At 30.5% G+C, this 18,780-nt stretch overlaps 1 protein-coding gene and 1 long non-coding RNA gene across 2 annotated transcripts; both read right to left on the bottom strand.

Annotated features, from left to right (window-relative positions):
• Window positions 1-8,923: 8,923 nt before the first annotated feature.
• Window positions 8,924-15,845, bottom strand: LOC132746379 (N-acyl-phosphatidylethanolamine-hydrolyzing phospholipase D 1-like). Its single transcript, XM_060735500.1, has 4 exons — window positions 15,769-15,845; window positions 13,187-13,672; window positions 12,778-12,926; window positions 8,924-9,184 (listed from the first exon to the last, which is right to left on the bottom strand). Exons 2-4 carry the CDS (start codon window positions 13,505-13,507, stop codon window positions 9,010-9,012), a joined length of 645 nt encoding a protein of 214 aa, XP_060591483.1. The 5' UTR covers window positions 13,508-13,672; window positions 15,769-15,845; the 3' UTR covers window positions 8,924-9,009.
• A 1,731-nt stretch (window positions 15,846-17,576) lies between these two features.
• On the bottom strand, window positions 17,577-18,503 carry LOC132746376 (uncharacterized). The gene is made up of 2 exons (XR_009627978.1): window positions 18,399-18,503; window positions 17,577-17,660 (listed from the first exon to the last, which is right to left on the bottom strand). It is a non-coding gene; the product is annotated as an uncharacterized LOC132746376 (long non-coding RNA).
• Window positions 18,504-18,780: the final 277 nt, after the last annotated feature.

Raw genomic sequence — 18,780 nt, 5'->3', positions numbered from 1 at the left:
AATAATCATTTATTGTATCCTGTACCAAATAGGTACACAATTTACAACAGGAAATATTACATACATTAAGTTGCCGGTATTCAAGAAATGAAACTATACGTGTTTAGAATATGAAGTAACACGTGTTTAAAATATGAACCTACACGTGTTTATATTATGAAACTACACGTGTTTAAAATATGAACCTGCACGCGTTTTAAATATGAAACTACACGTGTTTAAAATATGAACCTACATGTGTTTTAATTATGAATCTACAAGCGTTTAAAATATGAAACTTCACGGTTTAAAAATAAAACTGCATGTGTTCAAAATAAGATACTACACGTGTTTAAACTATGGATTGAAAGGTGTTAACGATGATCTAGTAGTCTAATAAAAAGCGGTTCACTATTGCTATTTCAGTACGATTTTGGTTTTCAAAGATAACGTTGTCATTTTATATTCATTTGTCAGGTAAACTACATGTTTATAAATGATACCTGGTTATTTTCATAGTAAGATCTATTTGTTAAAATTACCTGCTCAAAAAGTATAAAGACATTACTTCTTGAATAATTTAAATTTACTTCTTGAATAAGTTAAATTAAGGTAAAACAAACATAATTCGTTTTTGATAACTGCTGATATTATTTGCAAATGAAATTAGAATGGTGAAATCTCTGGTAACAGTACAAAGTCGATAAACCATATAAAATTTACACTATTCCTTTGCTCATCCCATTGTACCAAGTACACATGCACTTTTCTTAAGCATTTCAGCCTACATATAAATAATATAACATATGTTATACTTTTATCACTTAAGGTATAATAAACTTAGTACTTTATCAGACAAAACATGACTTTTAGCAGACTTCTTAATATAACAAAGATAAAATATAGACAATGACATTCCTTCTTTATTTAGAATTGCTATGTTTCATATCATATTTCTGTAATAACTGCGTGGAAATAAGAAAAGCCAAACGGTGTCATATGATATATAAAGCAGTTAAAATATGATGATGCTTATAATTCGTATTATGCGACCAATAAGGGAGCTTGACACACTGAGTGTATAATATGCATTAAACAAAAGAATACAAAATATATAAGATGTTAACCACAATGGGAAACAATGTACACGATTTGGCATCTTTTTTTCGTAACATATGGCTTTTATACACTGAGTCCCTCGCCAAGTGGCCAATTGTTGAACATTCTTCTCTACCTTTCAGGCTACCTTTTTGTAAACGATATTTACATATTATCATGGAAACGGTTTAATAGCAAATACATACACAAATGGGTTGCATTGTTTTCTCATTCTTTTTTTTGGACATTTTTAGATTATCAATAGTTGGCATCCAAGAAATTCCCTATTTCCAATATCAGATACAGTTTGGTTTCTATTACAGTTTTTCGAATTTCATATCGTCTCAGTATTATTATAAATATATTATGTTTTCATGAAATGACACTACTGTGTGTTCCATGATAACCGCCGTATGAACGCATCTGCGATGATTTTAAATTCAAAATGTCACCTTTTTGTGTTTAAATGTTGAATTCTGCTTAAGTCGGTGCTAGGGGGCGTGGACGGTAGTTTGCACTTGACATTACCGTCCATGAACAGGCTCAATCAAACCGAGCCTGCATCATTTTTAATTTTGCCGTGTTGAGCTTTCTTTAGGGATTCTGTTTTTCTCTATTTGAATTTATTATATGATTCATAACAAGCATTCTACTCTTCCAGAAGTAGAAATATGATAATTATATTACCGAAACTTTATACTTTGTATTTGCTTCCCTTTGATCAGCATTAATATGTGTACAAACACAATCTAATGGAATTATTGGCTATGTTTGAACAGTATTGTCTTAGAAAATTGGCGTTTTATTCAAGCACTTTGCATGTTTTCAATTCAAAATATGTGACTGACGACTCTGTTTTCGCTAAACAAATCTGCACCTTCTTGGGTTTTGCCAATAATGTACTTTCAAAGTTTGAATCACAAATATTTGAATATTACCTTGTATAATGATTATCCCAGATCAGTAAATACCAAGATCTCACAAAATGAATCATAACCTGTCAGACACTAAAATGATAACTGTTGCCTATTAATCATTTCAACGCCCTATATTTACAGAACGAACGCCTAATCAACTCTTTGCACGCCAATTTGATATTTTCACTCTCGTTTTTATTTGTTCTACATAAATGCATTGATTTAACATCAACTAATGTCCAGCTAGAAATATAAAGATATATTTGCTACCATCAGCTTATGTTTATATGTTGCCAAACATTTTTTTTATTATTTACTTCCACTCATCGTCGCTCTCGATCGCTAATGAGAAAGATAATTAAAGATACCTATGTAAATAAATGTTGGTGTACTGAAATTACAGAAATATTTCACGCATGTCTACGTCATGAAGTAAGTTATTGGCTTAATTATATCTATTTGTGAACAGAAGCTACATTTACCACTTATAAGTTAATGCTGGGAAGGGAGAAATCAATTAAGAACAATTAAACAAAAACAGCAGACTCAATTTTGTCGTGTTTGTTGTTTTTTCTGGGTTTTTTTCTTCTCTCGATTTGATCAAACTAAAACAAAATGCAATACAATACAAATGCAGTATATATTATTCTATGCAAAACAATACGATACATAACAATACAATACAAATAACTTAATTGCAATTATGTACCAAGTTTATAGCAAAAACATATATATACAATTATAAAAATAAGAACGGGCATTACATGAAACTATATATTAATATAGTATTCATTGAAATGTCTTATACATGTTTTATAGGATAATAGAAGGTTGCACACAAATTAAATGGTTAAATGAATCATCCAGATAATAAAGTGATTATATCAAATTACGTATTGATGTAAATATTCGTAACTGCATACCATATATTCCTTCACCACTTATGAAACACTTGGTAAATCTAGTCAAGATAGGATAGCATAGTTTCGTAAATAGAAACTAGCATTATGTATTGCAGACTGAAGGAAAACCGATGAAATATAATTTCAAATAAACACGTTTAGAGCTGTTGACCTGTAACATTTCGATCATTTTATATTCAGGTAATTATTTGCAATAATTTTCTTTTTTTGCGATTGAATGTCCTATCTATATTCTACTTCTTTCTTATTTTAATAAAATGCTTAATTTTCAAAAGAATATTTGAGGATCCATCTCCGAATCACTACATCAGTCGATAGAAATTACTAGCAATTCTAACACGACCCACAGTTTTCTCTATTGAACATACAAGAACCGAAAGTGTGTGTTATTTAAGAAATAATATATCCCAAACAGTGATTTTATCGCTCAATAACATCACTGTTTGGAGTTCGGATGCAAGGTATTATATCACGAGGGCGTAGCCCGAGTGATATAATGATGCACATCCAAACGACAAACAGTGATGTTATCAAGCGATAAAATCACTGATTTGGATATATTATTTCGATTCTAACACGACATTAACAAATAAATGTTGCGGTACTTGATAGTTAAGCAAAACTGCGCCTGATTTGTTTCCGAATTTATTTTCAGCGCGTCGGATTATTAGTGGTTACATCACGTGTATAATGATTACGTCTCATGTCTAAATATAGAACGTCAAACTGTGCATCTGTTGCATAATAACCCCCACTTTTTGTTCTTCTATGTTCAATAGGGTAAAATGCGGGTCGTGTTAGAATATGCGACAAATCACTGTTGACGTTCTTTATTTAGAAATGTGACCTAACCATTATACATGTGATGTGACAATTAAAAATGCGACGCGCTAAAAATAAGTATTGAAACAGATCAGGTGCAATTTAGCTTGATATCAGCTGCGGCAGCATTTATTTGTTGACGTCGTGTTAGAAACGAAATAATATATCCAAATCAGTGATTTTATCGCTTGATAAAATCACTGTTTGTCGTTCGAATGAGCATCATTATATGACTCTGGCTACACCCTCGTGATATAATTCCTCGCATCCGACCTCCAAACAGTGATTTTATTTACTTCTTAGAAATAATTTAGCAATTATCAAATATTGCTGTTTTTCAGTAATTACCAATACAAAAGATTAGCTGTATAAATGGAAATGACAGTTTAATTTTAGTAATTTTTCCTCAGACCTTCATGTAATTGAATTTGAATTCATTTAATGATTTATGCAATCTTTTTTTTATTATTTTTCCTATTAGTTACTAAAAATATTTTTACATAGAAATGTAAGCACAAACCTTTCGAAATACAACTTCTTAAAGTCAGAATTTGTCTGATTTATAGCCATAATTCTATTAATTAAGAAAATTGTAACACATGGGTCACTGCTTTTTATTTTCATTAACGAATATTAGAAGCTTTAATTAGAAGCCTACATTATTTCTTAAATTTACAAAACAGTAGGTATCTAGAGATGTTTAAATTATTTTTAGATATTAGAATCTTCTTTTATTGGTATGTTTCATATTTGTATTTATTCTCCAGTATTTTAAGTACAAGTACTATTTTACCAATATTCGCTAGTACTGTACCCAGTACTCAGAAAAAAATATCTGTACTTGTACTGATTCAAGTCCTGGACCTTCAGTACCCATTGCTCATGAGTACATTTTACTTCTGCAATGCTTTTATACATGAATGTATAAAATGTCAAGATAGGAAATTGATTTAACTAGAGAAGATATATCCACTCCTTATCCACCATCCACACACAAAGTATTAACAGTCCGCTTGATAAACACGTTAGAGCATTGGTACATGTATAATGTATACCTCTTTTTCAAATGAAATATCATCAGATTTATTTATGGGCAATATGCGTGTGCAAATAAACATAATGAAACACTTTCCGTTGTTTGAATGTTATACTTAAAGCATATTATTGTATAACATGATAATCCATGATATTACATTATAAGCAATAATTATTTAGCTTTTTTATATTTTTATATACTTAAAAATTATGCATAGTTGTTTTTCGATCTGTTTTGCTCATATTACGTATCATGCGCCCGATGTATGTGCATGACACACTGAGTGAATGATATGCAAAATACAAAAAAGGAAAGAAAATGTGTAAGATGCACACAACAATAGGAAACAATGTACACGATTAGGCATTTTTAAATTTCGTAACATTTGACTTTTTATACACTGTGACCATCACCGTGTGGTCAATTATAGAACAATTTTCTTTACTTTCGATTTTTTTTTGCGTTATTTTTTCTGTACGATATTCATATAGCTTTATGCTCAGGGTTTAGTAACAAATTCATAGACAAACGGGTGGCACTATTTTCTCCTTTTTTGGACATTTATAAGTTATATATAGTTGCTATCCAATAAATTTGTTTTTTCCAATACAATATCAGAAGCAGTTAAGTTCCTATTACAGATTTTGGAATTTCTTTCGTCGTAGTAAAATTATAAATATATTATGTTTTAAATTTATTATATTTGTTTTATGATTCATAAAAAGCAAAGAAGAAGAAATATGATAATTATGTTGCGTTGCTGAGATTTTATACTTTGTAATGTTTCTTTTTGTTTTACGTTGACATGGTGACAAAGGTAATGGAATTACAGGCTTTTCCTGCACTGTAATGTCTTAGAAAAAGGGGCATTTTATTCAAAAACTTTGCATGTTTTTAATTCAAAATATGTGACTGACTGACTTTGTTTTCGCTAAACTAATGAGAGAGAGAGAGAGAGAGCTCTTGAGCCATTAAAAATTTTCTAGTGTAATATCAATGAAAATATATGCTGAAATATAAAACTGTTTAAAACTTTATTCAATCTTAACTACTCGTATATATAAGTAATTGTATAAAGTACATACGTAGTAAATTAGTCACTGATATAAATTTGTTTTCTCTAATGTAATATGTTATCGTCAAGCTATTTTAAGCACATATTTTATCATTATAACATATAATGACATATGTATTTGAAGATCGGCGATTATATTAATAAAAACAAGATATATTTGTGGATGTTTTTTTTTCAAAACATTTTACAAGCATTTGTGTGCTATTTATTTAAAAGACATTATCAGAAAATGTCTTTATTTACAACATGTAAAACATATCATAAAGAGATTGTAATTTTTGAATTACCTTGTTCTATTTATGTATTTCATAATAAATATATTTTTTTAATTCCAATTTAAGTATTCTTCTTCATTATTATACGGATGATGTTATATTAAAAATAATAGAATATAATAATTTCAAGATATTTACAAATATATGGAACGGTTACTTTAAACATACATGTACAACATATTATTTTCATTAACACTGGCATTATTGTATTAGAGTCAACAATCTAAAATTATAACCATATGTTTAAAACAAATAACAAACGAATATTATTGATTGAAAAAGATATACATTTATTTACTTTTTTCTTAAATATAGTCTTATGAATGTTATACAAAATAAACAATTAGATAAATAGATAAAAAAAAACGGCGCAATTCATCAAACTATGTTATAGGGTTAACGCACGTTTTTCCGTGTTATAACGTCTGCAGAGTCCCGAGGAACGGTTGGTGCCCGAGCCCGGTAGGGCGAGGGCTCCAATAGTTTCGAGGGACTCTGCAGACTTTATAACACGAAATAAACGTGCGTTGACGCTATTATAGCATAAAATTTTAAAACAGATTCATGAAGTCGATTTAAAACAAAACACATACATTAAATCCTTGTGCTTGGACGGTATTTATCTACATGTTTTACGTATGCGTTTTATTTTTCCGGGGCCAACATCTTTGGAAATACAATTGCCCAGAACCGAACGAAATTTCGAATTTTAATTGATTTAACAAAGCTAAACATTGGAGATTTATTAACTTAAGAAAAGATACACATTGAATTGCTCTACACAAGACAAAAAATGACCGTCAGAAATTCCTATAATTATTTCTGACTGATGGTAGAAAAAAGATCAATGACATCAAAATCGTTTTTTTTTCAAGCACACACGTTTTTAAAAAAAATCAGACACTAAACATTATTCTCTCAAATAAATATAAAGAGCATTGAACAATATAAAAATCAATAAAACAACATTTTCTCATATTCATTTTGTGTTATCTTGTTTTGTAAGTTACTCGGAGGGTTTATTTACATTGACAACGGTCCTTTTCTTAGAAAGGGCGACAACTAAGATTAGCTGCGATGTCCATACGCCGTATTTCCGGCATAGTTACTTGAATGCTGCTCGCCGTTACTTATGCGATTGATGCCCTCGAATCAATAATTTCAATATAACAAAAGCGCATGACTCTTTGGCAAACAAGGCCAAATCGTCATTTTTTTGTTTACTGGGCCCTGTATGTATTGCGCATAGGTAAAACTGGGCTATAACATGAGCGCGTGACTATGTTAACACATGGTTTTAGTCCCGTTATTACATGGGCAAAAGAGGGAAAAGTAGCCGATTTTATGCTATAATTTGCTTTAATGAGCTTCATCAGTTGATATGATAAATAACAAAAGAAATGACGTAAACGTACCGAAAGGATGTCTACATTAATAGACATCACAATTGGCGCGTTAAAAATCAGTATATAATAAAATAAATCGTATTTTGCTATTTTATACAATAAATCATGTACACGTGTATATGTAGACGTAATAATTTAAATAGCACATATATTTTTTCGAAAATATTGACATGGAAAAAAGGATCAAAAGATACATACATTTTCACAGAGAAACTAGGCTAATAAATTGATTCAACAAGTGTGAAAATAACAGCTACTAAATATGTGAAAGTTTAGAATTTCTAAAAATACTTGTCTTAACTACAATTTCAAATTGTAAAAAGGGAGCTAATAAATTAGAAATCACCAAAATTTATACAATATATACAGCATATCATAAAGAGGTTTAATTAACATTGTTCTATTTAAGTAGTTCATATGAAAAATATTAGCACGAGCTAAAAACATTTACAATGTAAAACTGTACTGTACAACTGTACAAACTACTTATATAATAAAATTTGTTCATCAAAAATAATTAATGATCTGTGCAACAATGCTGTGGGCAAGTCCTGCTTCTACAGATGTTCTTGTATTAACGCAAAAAAATGTTATAAAAAAGATTAAGATAATATTAAACGTTAATATGAAGCTGAAACAGCAAATCCACTCTACAAGGAGCTGGGTATCCCAGCTGCACAGAACATGTCGACACAGACGGCATTTATCCAGTGATAGCAGCAATGGTTATAATGCACTTTATTGGTACCCCAAGTAATGATTTTGATAAAATTGTTTGAATTGATATTCATAACACGATGCTGGAAATTACAGAAGCGGTGTCTTGCATTTTATTAGTACAGCCTTTCATAGTTCAATTTCACCTGTTTAATTATTTAAGTTCTTCCGGTAGCTTGAATAATGACCATGTTCCAAACAATGTCTGTAGTCTTTCTTATTGTTACTTCAATTTAACTCTAATCAATTTCATATGGGTTGCCAATCACTAAAAAATGAAATCGTTGAGGATCTAAATGCAGAGTTTTCATTTTCTCTTTCAATATCTCTTTGTTGCGCTATAATAAAATAAAATAAATGAACTCACTGAACATCAACTGAACCCTTAAAGATAACTTTCATATTGTTATATAGTTGCTATCAAAGTTGCTTGATAAGTCATGTGTAATATGTTCTATAAAGTTTTACAAGGTCATGATCGTATGATTCGCAAAGTCAATGTGAGCTAAACAGAAAGCTATATATTTTTCACAATGCATTCAAAAAATCAATGTAGTTTCAATTAATGAAAATAACCTGTCTCATTACCTTGGTTATATTATACATAACTGCTTCGGAAAGGACCAGACAGATAAAAATGCTGTAGGATGTGTGTACCAATAATTTCACCAAATTAGCCGATACAATGTGTTAAAACCAACTACTTTCGATACAGATGACAGTCGTAGTACTCAATTTTCTTTACATTATAATGAATTTACTTAGGAAGAGTTTCTTTTCATTTTAACACTGTTCTGTTCAAGTATGTTTACCTCATGACGATAGTCCCAGTAGTGCCATGTTACTATACCAAATGATGTACATGGTTGAAGTATTTTGTGCATTTCTAAAATTTCATCAATTTCGACACTAAACTCAGGTGAACATGACATGTTGCTGAAACAATGAAAGAAGAGTTAATTAAGGATAATAGAAAGCATTTTATGATGCTAGTTAAACGGAAACATGCCAAAACAATCAATTCTCTTGATAAAATGAAATCCTTTATAACTGTTTTTTTACTTGAACACCAGCGTTTTATTGACTAAAGAACTATAAAAAATAAATTAAACATCTAGCATTCAGACAGTCACCAAAACTATAATTATAAAACACTGATATGTAATTATTCCATTGCAAAAAAAAACATTAAAAGATTCCCCATATGTTTCACCATATTAATTCGAACAAAATGTGTAACGAAGTTTGATAGTTAAGGTTGATGTTTGTGATTGTTAATGATAAATTCTCTTACCGTTTATAAAAAGTAATAAATTACTTAACTGGTGCTATTAACTGAGGCTAGTGTCTCAACTACAAAACTGAATGTCATTATAAGGGAGCATTTAATTAATGTACAAGTAACATTTAGTACTTAGGACCTTCCGGTAATAGTTATATATTACGAGCTGTCGTAAAAATGTTAAATCTTCATAACCCGACATTTCTTGTAAGATAAACACAAGTTAGACTAAAGTTATCATAGTATTAGATCTTTTACACTTAGAAAAGGACCCAAAAACATTCCGTTTAATTGAAAGTAAAATGAGAAAATCAATAACATATTTATTAACGGATTTAAATAAAAACATGACACTGATTTACAACCTTTTGTGGCACAAAACACAATGCATTTTGAGCAGCAATTTTGTTGTTTCAGTTTCCATAACGCTTCAAATACACATAAAATAACGCCTCTTCATAGTTTAAAAATATTTATTATATGATCTAAATATAGCTGCAATCTCATTGGTCCAAACAGTAGTGAACAGAACTTTTTATAAAATCATATTTACTGGGTGTAGTATCATATTCACTGGCTGAATTGGATTTTCCCCAGTTTAAAAATAGATTTGGACTCATATTCATACACCGTAGACTGTTAAATACGCGTGTTACTTAAAACATTATTGTTGCTTTTTGTTCTTTATGGCATATTTCTCGATTAAAATATCAATACATTACCATTTTACTTAAAGGCTACACCGCAATGATGAGTATAAACTTGAATTACTTTTGTATGCGCAGCGTTCGCGAAGTCGTTGCACGCCTAACACGTGCGTCTTTTTTCCCGCGCTTCAACGAGGCAAAATTTGTACATGTATATCATGTATATAAGGTTGTACTTTTCGTGATTTTTTTTTATTTCTTAGCCTATTCATATAATAAAACAATTATTGACTAGTCGCCTCGGTCAATATGTCATCTGCCGGTGAATATCACATCATATTCAATGGCTCACTAGTCAATAATTGTATAAAGTGTTTGTGAACGTCGTCATTATAACGTTCTTATTTTCTATCATATTTTATCCCGTTTATCACTTTCTCTTTCCTTTTGTTAGTTATTTAAACCAACACTTCTGAGGAAACGATATAGTGCAGATGATATAAGGAGTCAGTATTGAAAATACATTAAATTGGCACTCTCATATTGATTCGCATGCAAAACGATTAACACTTACAATTTACCTTTAAAACGCAACAAATACTGTTGTTACTATAAATAAATTGTTCCAATATTTGACTATAATTGCTCTCTTTGGGGTAAAGATATCGAAATCTACATTTAAAAGTTACACATGTAAGAAAATCGAATTGCAAACTTAATATTAAAATCATTACGTTCAACAAAGGTTGGTAAGTTTAAAAGCTTTGGCCGATGCAAATATCATAGCGCTATACTTGTATCCATTAAGCTAGGGCATACATGATTTTGATTGTAACTTTTTTTCTATATTCTTCGTTCAACTATACAACAAACCGCGTTCCAATTATATTAAAATACATTATCTTACTACACTATGAAAATATGAAAACATATTCCACATAGAATGAAATGAAGTACTTCAAAGCAATCTTTCAAATATGAATTTAAACACTTTCTAATGGATATTAATGTTAAATAATAAACTTAACGGTTATATGTGTATTATTATCTATTGGGGTTAAAATGAACCGTCTACAAAATTTGTTACGGACTTTTGGGACAAACCTCGTATTTTTACAACTATATAAATCATGCGTGTCTGTCGTAGAATGTTTTGTAAACAAAAATCATATCGATTATTTATTTAAGCAATATATTAATGAATAGATATGCTAGTATTTAACTTTTGTGGTAATTTGTACTGTTGTTTTTGTTGCCTTTTCCTCCTTTTTACTTTATTTTTCTTGTAGTTATTTATTATACTTATAAGTTACTTTTTTCTTTATATGTAAGACAAACTGAAAGTTAGGTTAATTGTAGTATTTATTAACTCTGTAAACTTATCTGTTACCTTCTTGAAATAAAGATTTTATTATCATTATTATGATTTTTATAATATCCAAAGAAGGAATAGATATGATATGATAGATGTGATATTTTGCGAACAAAACGTCAGATACTTGGAATATATGTTCTGTACATAACAAATTGCAGACAATTTTACGTATGCCTGGAATTCAGGTCTATGTCTTTAATAATAAGAATTTGAAAGTTCTTAATGTTCATATTTCAAAAGTTAAAGAATGCATATAGCGAAACAAAATAAATTATGAATCTCATATTTAAACTATATTTTAAAAATTCTGGCTTTATTGTGAACCGTCCATGAAATTTGTCACGTGAGTTTTTGACCGCCCTTGTAAGAAGTAAACGGTGTCCTAATTTTAAATCATCCCACTCATTTACCCTCTACCACATATATACGCGAAACAACGCACTTTCGACCCCCCCCCTCTTTTTTGGGCCTCAAATAGTAAAAAAATGTCCTATTTGGGCCCCAAACATAAGTTTTCGTTTGAGAAATGTTGCTAAAAAAATTAAGCACTTTTTCGGCGCCGCCCCCCATGCAAAAGATACATCAGGGGGTTGCCAGAAGGGGGATGTGCCCCCTTCTGTTAGAGGGGTTTGAAGGGGGGCGGAGTCCCCCTCATCGCCAAGAAAATTTTGGACTTGTGAGAGGCTAAAAATGACCCCAGGTCGATCATAATGTAAGTTTAACCAACGCTGAAAAGCTTTTGACTCTATCTCAATCCCTTGAGAAGTTGCAGCACTTTGAAATAAATTTTGATGGAAAAAATCGAGGCAAAATAGTGATTTTTGGCAATTTTGAGATGTCCCCTCGTTGCCATGGTAACAGGAAATTTAAGACTGAGCATGTCGTTACAAAGGCAATCGTCCAGTCAACATTTGTGCTAAGTTTGATTAGTATTGGAGCATTTTTCATAGTTTCATAGCAGTTTGAACTTGTTACAGGAGGCTTTTCAGTGAAAACGGCCATTTTTCACAATATGCTCATGGGGTTAAGGGTTAAAAACTCTAAAAATCATCCCATTTTGTAATTGTTTAGACCGATAAAATTTGAATTCAAGGGTTTAACTGCATAAAGGAATTGATTATCAATTGCTTATAATCGCATTATGCACATTTTTCGGCTATGTAGATTCACTAATATTGAACAATATTGAACAATTCTGTTTGGTAAAACTAAATGAAATACCTACTCGGATTCATTTGATATTGGCAGTAAAGCCAAATGAATAGGACCGTGTCGTTCTTTCACCCTGGAGAAGTTTGTACCGTTGTAGTTCGTAAACCCAGCCGAATAAAACGTCCTTGTCGATCCTTTCACTATCCAACCACATGTATTACACTTACCGTTCAATAGAAAATAAAGGTCACTTAAAATGAATCAATAATTACAAACGCTAACCATTTATCTTCTCAAAACTTAATTTGAATACATTAATACAGAAACTTTGAATTGTGTATTAGAACATATAGCAATATTTGCATATTTACTTGCTAGATACATCCAGTTAATGATTTAGTGTCAATAATATGCATTTGAGATTTGTAACGTTATCGATAATTAAGATAATGAATTTGAATATAAATAAATATTATAATTACCATTTTACTGCCAGATGATACACTATTTCTATGTGTGGGTGTGCATACAAAAGAAACATTCTGGTGCCGAATGTTAAAAATTTTCTCATCCCAAAATTTGAACAATGTAATACTTGTAATATCAACTCCTTGACGAATAAGCCAGTCTTTTCTTTCTAGCGGAATAATCCATTTCACGTTCCTGTTCCTCTGGACTACTTTCCTGACCAATAAATCTGAGAAACTGTACGCGCACATACTCAACGCTACAACATCAACTTCGAAATTGGGATTGTTATCTATAATACTCCGGTTTAATTCTCTTAGATGTTTATCTGCCATCACTTCTGTGTCAAAAGGGTCAAATAGGATGATCAATCCATCAATCTTGAGAACGACATCTTGGAATGATCCAAAACTTACAACTTGGTTTCTGCTGGAAGAGAGACGTTCTCTTAGGCGGGAGAGATTGTCATAGTAGTACCACAATTTCCATAAGTTATGCAGCTTTAACAAAACATAAAACATTATTTCATTTCTACAAGGAAAATGTAAAAATTGTATTGATTTAATGTTTATTTGCGTGATAATATCAAACTAACATACATGACATATGCATAAAATAACAATAATTAATTATCATTACATTTGCTATTTGACCTATTTTTTGTTAGCTTATTTTTCATTTACGTCTGAATATGTCAGTCTTAAGAACTGGGTTTTAAGCAAACAAATATTTCAAAATTGAAAAAAAGTTCTCTGAATGATTTTGATGATTTTCATATTCATAACAAAATTATAAAAACCACTTCATACCTGTTCAGTGGATAACACATGTATTATATTTAACTTTATGTTCGTTTACAAACACCAGCATATCTCAGATCATCGACAATATCGTAAAAATAAAGGTATTATGTATTGTAACATAATATTATTTATATGTAAGGGAACCAAACTCTGGTGTTAGGCTTATCGTGCTTAACTTATAAGACCTAGTTGGAACAAACTTCATTTACGTTATAGACATTCGCTTGAGAAGTTGATCTGTTGTGTATGGAACATGGGCATAACATACGACATGCCGTTTCAATAACCAATATTTTCAAAACTGTCGAATGGTTACAAAAGATTTGATATATTCATTGTACATAGGCGACCAAAATTGAAGATATTGAAATGCTTATGATAACTGCATAGTTATTAGTAGTAATTAAATATATCAAAACTTAATAAAACCATCAAAGTTTTTTAATCAAACTTTATCCGATATGCTCTCTACGTATTGTGTTACACTAGAACTAGAATTTACAGACATTATGAAATGTTTTCCAGTGAAAATACACCTCAATCTCAGTTAAAGATGTGTGCGGGCAATGCGTTTATCATTAATCTTCATGTTATAAGGAAAATCAATGATCCCCGGGCGGAGCCAATTTTAACCTCAGGGCCCTTAATTTAACAATAATGGTAGACACCCATTAAAAGATGTTTCATGCTAAATATCTTAGCTCTAGGTCTTAAGATTTTGTTTAAAGAAGATTTTTTAAGTTTTAACAATATACATAAAAGGAAAAACAATGACCCCCTGGGGCGGGATTAATTTTGACCCCAGGGCTTTCATTTGAACAAACTTGGAAGACACCCACTAGAAGAGGTTTCATGCTTTATAGCTAAGCTCTAGGTTTTTGGATTCTTTAAAAGAAGATTTTAAAGTTTTTTTCTAAATACATATAGGGAAAATCAATGACCCCCTGGGGCGGGGCCAATTTTGACCCCAGGGCTTTTATTTGAACAAACCTGGTTGACACCCACTAGAAGATGTTTCATGCTTAATAGCTAAGCACTTGCTCTTTGGGTTCTTTAAAAGAAGATTTTTTTACTATATGCATATAGAGAAAATCAATAACCCCCTGGGGCTGGGCCAACTTTGACCCAAGGGCTTTTATTTGAACAAACTTGGTATACACTCACTAGAAGATGTTTCATGCCAAATATCTAAGCTCTACCTCTTTGGGTTTTTTTAAAAGAAGATATTTTAAGTTTTTTCTTTCGGTACCAGAGGTCTGCATGGAATTAAATTCTTTGAACAATTTTAAAGGTACCACCAAAGGAACATTTCTGTGAAGTTTGGATGAAATTGGCTAAGTGGTTTATGAGGCGATGTCATTAAAGTAAAAGTTTACGGACGACGGACGGACGAAGACGGACGGACGACGGACGGACGAAAAGTGATCACAAATGCTCACCCTGTCACTTTGTGACAGGTGAGCTAAAACGCAAGTTAACTATTTTATTTTGTTTCAAATGCACACTATGAACCAGACTGTTGAAAGTAGCACTGGATGTGCAGTAATGTGTAATAAAGGTAGCTCAACGAAATAAAGTAGTATTATGACTTAAATACAAAATACTTAATCACTATAATTATGCGAATTCCCAAAGAACAAAAGAAGGAAAAGATGGTTCAACTATATATTTGATATATGATTTTCAAAAGAAAAGTTTGAAGTAATACAAAATGACATCATTTGAGGGGCTTACAGTCTTATAAACTCATCAGTGTAAGATTCTGTTTCACCGAATTGCATGCAAACACTTACGTGTAGTCTTTCCAAGCATCTGTGTCTTTCGAGCAGAGACACTTTTTCTCGCAGTTCTCTGTTTCCGTTTATCTCAGAATCTCTGCCATATTTCTATTTATAGCAATTGGATAATCATGAAATATATACGGTTAAACAGGAAGTTTAACCTTTAAACAGTTTCGAAAAGAGACTTGTCAATTTAAGTACGGTTACTTTAGTTACTGTATATACAATTTAAACCGGTTCAGAAAATAAATAAACTTTCCTATCTATAGTATAGTTACCGTACTGTGTAAACACTTTGAACAGGTTCGAAAAAGAGAAATACTTCTGATAACTTTTTAAAGTATAGATTAGAATGGCATGGCATGACATGGTGTGGCATGGTATGCTTTAGTATATTACAGTAAAGTACAGTACAGCAGAGTATAGTGTAGTGTAGTATAGTATAGTAAATATATATTTTAACATGTATGAAAAACAGAAAACCTTCCCAATTTAAGTACTGTTACTGTGTATACACTGTAAAAACTTCCCTATTTTAATTTATTAAATGTTTATTAACTTTAAAAATGTTTAAAAAGAGAATATTACCTTTTAAGATTTAAATGTATTGTGTGAAAATGTCTTAGATTTTTCTTTTTCATTTTAAAACCAACAGTTTATTATATATGATTATATAAATAGGTAAGAAAAGTATACCTGCAAAACCGAAATCTGAATTTATAATTATGTTATGAATAGCACTTATTGTTAAAAGTCATAAAATAACGCCTAAAACGTGAAATGAAAAATAATACAAGTTCAGTATCAACAAACGTAATATCCGTGTATATTTTTAGATATTAAGATTTATGAAGGTTATTTGGCCCTGAGTAACGTTTTTTTTACATATTTGAACCAGGCCCTATATATACACGAACATTTAACACGACAAGAATCCTTATAACGAGTTGATAATACAGCAAACTTTCTTTATAAGAAAAACAGCAACATACATTATAACAAGAAAAAAAACTCGATAAATTGACATCAGCCGTTTGTATTTATACATACTTCACAATTATCCAATACAACAACGACGTTTCAAACGTGCAGTGTTAAAACTTGATAAAATATAATGTTTTGTGTGAATTTGCTCATATTTTGTAAAAAAAATATAATCAATCAAAACCATTTGTCAATTGTTTAAAATTTTCCAAAAGAAGTTTTAAATTAAGTAATAATGGCGTTTGATTCAGTTTATCTTTTATTATCAAATATAACATTATGTAACAGTTTTATATTGACATCGGGGTTCGTGAAAATCCCAACGAACACCTTTCAACGGTTGTTTCTAATCATTTCAAGCAAGTATACAATATATATACGTACACTAGGAAAATATATACAACTAAGCTAATAACAACGTAAGTATATTTTATCATTCTGCATGATTAATTACAACAAAAATCATAACAAGCGTCCATTCTTTACAAAAATCTAAAAATGTGTTTCTTAAAAGCTATATTAATGATTAAAATGAAATTAACTTGAGATTTAAGGTACTCGTTCTGTTTATAACTACTTTGCACTTTTACTTTCAAGGTTATTTATGGTATTCTTAAATAAGATTTTCCTGTATTTTGACCAACTGATAAGCTATCGTCACATTTTTTCTGACTCCAAGTTTTAACAGTATTATGGTTCAAGTTTTGATCTGAACCTCCTCTAAGGGTTTACAGTATTATTGTTCAAGATTTAACCTTACTCTCAAATGTTTTAATGTATTATGGTAGCATAAAATTAACGCATATCTTTACAAAGAACAAGTTAACGTTACTTACTTGTCTTTCAAGATCTGTTTCAAGATTTTTCAGCTTCAGTTGTAATTCTTTGTTTTTTGATATTTCTTCATCTACAGAAGACCTCTAAAATAATAGATGCAATGCAAGTCATTGTTTTATGATTTGTCATAGTCAAAGTTGGAATTGTTCAACATTAAGAAAAATGCAAAACATTTCCAAAATCATGTCATTTGATTCTTCTACAACGGTACTCTTATATTTTCTGGAAGTTGTTTTTACAAAAAATGAGCAATCTAAGTATCATAAAATATGCAACATTTTGATTAAAATGCCGTCCATTGTGCCAATGACTCTTTACTGGTTTCCCATGTTTATGATCAATTTTTCACTTTAAAAAAGGTCAGAAATGATGTTTCTACATAGCGGCCTTCACCCTTTTTATTATTTTTTTGTTGAAAAAATAATTGTGCATTGCTTCAACTAAGTATTTAAATAATTTTATCTTGAAAAGAGCATCATATCATCGTCAAGTTGTCTTCAAAAGAGCGTTTCGAAAAATATTTAAAGCGCGTCAATGACGTTCGTTTTTAAAAATAGAAGATCGGGAAAGGAATTGTCCGCTTTACTTATTAACATATAGAGAGCGGACCGGTAGAGTAATTTCTACTTGTTAATGTAATTTATCGATAGCAAATTTCATTTTCCATTTTAATGATATGATTTGATTATAATAAAAAACGGAAAAGCTGTAGGCCGCTAAAAGGATTATTCATATGATCTGTATTATAAATATTCATTCTCTGCATAAATTACAATACCAGTTATTATAAGGAATAAAAATAGACATCAAATTATACATACCATTTTTTCCATCTCCATTTTAAAATTAAAATTGTCCTTTTTTAATCGTTCGTTTTCTTGTTTAGTGTCTGATAATTCTGTCTTCGCTTGTGTTGATAAAAAGTTCTAGAAAAAAAGTTTATATTCAATATTTACATATTTTCGTCTCGTTTTTTTTTCCTTTTCAGTCTTGTCTTTCAAACTGCGATCGAACCAATATTATGATTTAAAGACATATTATTTACGTTGATGATAGGCAACCCCATTATTGTGCTTTACAGTTGCTTCTTATGGGCAAGTGCAATACCGTTTATTTTTCCAAATTATATTACGTGCATTTTACTTGCTGTAGGTTTTCAAGCTGCGAGACATGTTGATAAAAAGCTTTTTGTTACTTGAAAAC

This window comes from Ruditapes philippinarum, unplaced genomic scaffold (genome assembly GCF_026571515.1).
Source record: "Ruditapes philippinarum isolate M1 unplaced genomic scaffold, ASM2657151v2 ctg430_1_1_1_1, whole genome shotgun sequence".
NCBI classification, from domain to species: domain Eukaryota; kingdom Metazoa; phylum Mollusca; class Bivalvia; order Venerida; family Veneridae; genus Ruditapes; species Ruditapes philippinarum.
The sequence above is the reverse complement of the archived record's forward strand: the minus strand, read 5'-3'. Positions and strand labels throughout refer to the sequence as shown.